This window comes from Echinops telfairi, unplaced genomic scaffold (genome assembly GCF_000313985.2).
Source record: "Echinops telfairi isolate 266 unplaced genomic scaffold, ASM31398v2 ScPeMD7_3;HRSCAF=10, whole genome shotgun sequence".
Lineage (NCBI taxonomy): Eukaryota > Metazoa > Chordata > Mammalia > Afrosoricida > Tenrecidae > Echinops > Echinops telfairi.
Window position 1 is genome coordinate 50667074 of NW_022103899.1, and position 2863 is coordinate 50669936.

General features: G+C 48.8%; 1 protein-coding gene across 1 annotated transcript in view; it reads right to left on the reverse strand.

The window, feature by feature from the left end:
- Nucleotides 1-200: 200 nt before the first annotated feature.
- WDFY1 (WD repeat and FYVE domain containing 1) overlaps nucleotides 201-2863 on the reverse strand; it is a 31898-nt gene continuing 29235 nt past the window's right edge. Inside the window, exons 12-13 of the mRNA XM_030887189.2 lie at nucleotides 2129-2237; nucleotides 201-1225 (exon numbers count right to left, since the gene is read on the reverse strand). Coding sequence (XP_030743049.2) covers nucleotides 1166-1225; nucleotides 2129-2237 — 169 coding nt within the window. The 3' untranslated portion in view covers nucleotides 201-1165. The remainder of the gene's footprint in view (nucleotides 1226-2128; nucleotides 2238-2863) is intronic.

The window sequence follows — 2863 nt, forward strand, 5'->3', positions numbered from 1 at the left end:
CTCTCTACTTCTGCAGTCAGCACCTGCGCACCCTTCAGCAGGGCTCTCTACTTCTGCAGTCAGCACCTGCGCACTGCTGTTAAAGCACAAGTGAGCACTGACTACGAAATCTCAGGCTCCCAGCTTGCTGCCTCTGGTCCGTCTCGGTACTAAAGCTTTCAAACACGTCACTTGAGGAAAAGAAAAGGAAAACAAAGTCATTTATACAACAAATGTTACAAGTGTTTATGGTTGTGATTTATGGGTTGGCAATTATTGTGCAAGACCTGGTTCAGGAGGAGAGCTCAGGGCCTCGGGTTTCCTTCTGTGGCATCACTTGGCGCCACTGGCAAGAAGGGACAGACTGTGTCTGTCGGGAGCGGCAGGACTGTGCTGTTCCACAGAACAGGCTGATCCCTTCCCATGGCAATCACGCTGGTAACTGGGGCGAGAAAAGGTCGGGCGGCTTGTGGGATCCCATTAACAGCACCATTAAAAAAAGTTTTGTCCTTCGAGCGCATATGGGAAAATGGCAGGCTGTGGACTGCCTTGGCCAGGATAGAAACTTCACAACTTTAGAACAACTACGGATATTTTCCCGTGGCAGAGTGGCCAGGAAGAATAACTGAAGCGAGGCAAATGCTAAGTGCAGATTATTTGTAAGGAGTTTATCGATAACTGTCCAGAACACTCCCATCCTGCTGGAAGACAGAGAGAGAGCTCTGGTTTCCTCAACTCCCGCTGCCAACCCTCCAGAGAGAGAAGGCTTCCTCCCCCCTCATTTCAGCTCCAACAGAGCGCCCAACGGCCTGGGAAAATCCACCGGGTCTGAGCAGAAGTGTGGGTGCCCTTGTGACTGCTTCAAGAACACTCTAAACCATTGCCTTTTTTGTTCCATCTAAAACGTTCATTTCCTACATGATTCTTTCAGAACACGGGAGCGCAGCGTTCACGAGGGAATTCTGTGGCATCAATTACATTCCTCAGCCAAGCACCACGCCGAGCTTTCCGACGCTAGTCCCCCAAGTGCTCAGCAACGTGCTTTTACGGTTCTTGTCTTTCATTGTAAAAATGCTGATTTCTTTTTAAAGTGGCTACTGCCCTTTCACGTGACAGTGACTGTGGGGAGGATTTCACTTGGTGACGGGTGCTTTCCCGAGGGTGTGTGAATCGTCCAGCTCTGGGATCAGTGTGGGGAAAATCCAGTCGCCAGACTGCAGCCAACCACCGGCGTCATGTCCCAGATCTACGAGAGAGATCAGAACCATGGAGAAGACACAAGCCCTCAAAGACATCGTCTCGTGGTCAAAGTCAACTCGCAAAAACAAATGGCTGCTAAACCCCAAAAGATGTCAGCATGCCTAGCGCACTCAGGCTCCTTTCTTCACTAGAGAATCTCCTAAGGACTCACATTCACTACAACGTGAAAAAGGCCTCCACTACGCATGACATTGAAAGTAAAAAAAGAATGATTTTAACACGTAGAAATGACATCATAGCCTTCTGCTATAAATTATGTTGTTGTTGCTAAATCTTTCTGGGAGTACAAAATATGTTAGTTTCACAACCCAAGACTGGTACTAATATGAATACTTAAGAGGGGACCTCAAACACCTGCTGAAAAAGGGAGTCAAAGACGGTGGTATTTCCCAAGAACTTTTTGAAGCTTCCTTCTACTTTCAATGTGTGCATTGAATTAGTTACCTAGGGATCTAATGAAAAACTAAATAATAAATATATAGTATTCATTACAATGAGGAAGGCTTCTGCCCGGGACAAACTTTAGGAAGGTTAGACTGTGAGCCAAGATTGGTTGGTTAGGCAGAGCCCCTGTGGTGCGCTCCTGTGGGGGTGGGGGGTGGGGGGGCAGGAATCTACGGGATGCCAGCAGCTTGCCAGCCCCATCTGGTGACAATGACGTGGCAAAAGGAAAGTCCACTGGGATTAACCTCCGCCAGGGGAGTGGAAGCTACCACGAATGCAGTCTGTTTGCAGACCTTTAAACTGGCAATGGGTGGTTTACCAGAGGGCAAGGCAAGTCTGCCCACCAGAGGGGGTGAAGACAACAAAAATGCCTTAATCCCGTTCACAGGAGGCCTGCGGAGCAATCTAAACAGAGATGCTAAGGAAGACAAGTCAGCCAGGTTACCTTTACAACTCGGTCGGTCCCACAGGTCACCATCAGTCCCCTAGCAACGTCCACAGACATGTGGGAAATGTTGTGTTTTCCTTCATGAAAGGTTGCCAACGGAGTCCGACTAACAAAGAGAAAACAGATCACTTAAAACTCACGTGATGGTACCTGTTGCTGTCAGGTGCTGCCAAGTCGCCTTTGACTCACAGCAACCCAACAGGACAAGCCGGGTTTTCAGGGCTGTCCTCTTTATGGGGCAGTGGGCACCCCGGCCGCTCTCCGTGGTGTGGAGTGAAGGGGTGGGTTTCGGCCACAAAGCCTTCTGTTTGGTTACCAGGCGTGTGATTCATGAACTGCTGTGCCCCCAGGGCTACAGAATACCTCTCTTCTCAGCATGAAAGAAATATAACTTATAATAATTTTGTTAAAAGTCTGCTCTAAAGAAGAGGACTATAGGTTTTGTTTGGCTCCCACCCCCCCACTACCCCCCTGAACTTTACTTCTTGAGTTGTTGAGAATATACACAGCAAACCCCACACCGGCTGTCATTCATGACAGCGCGGATACTCTTCCGGTGCAGCCAATGCTACCCTCCTTTCTGAGCTGCTCCCGCCCCATCAACACGTGCTTCCTGGCCAATATTCTCAGTGGCTGTTCAATGGGACCCTGTGTAGGTAGTCCCTGAATGAGCATCGAGCTCAAGGTAGACTTTCTTTTTTAATTGGGTAAGTTACTCTGCTTGGTTTTAAG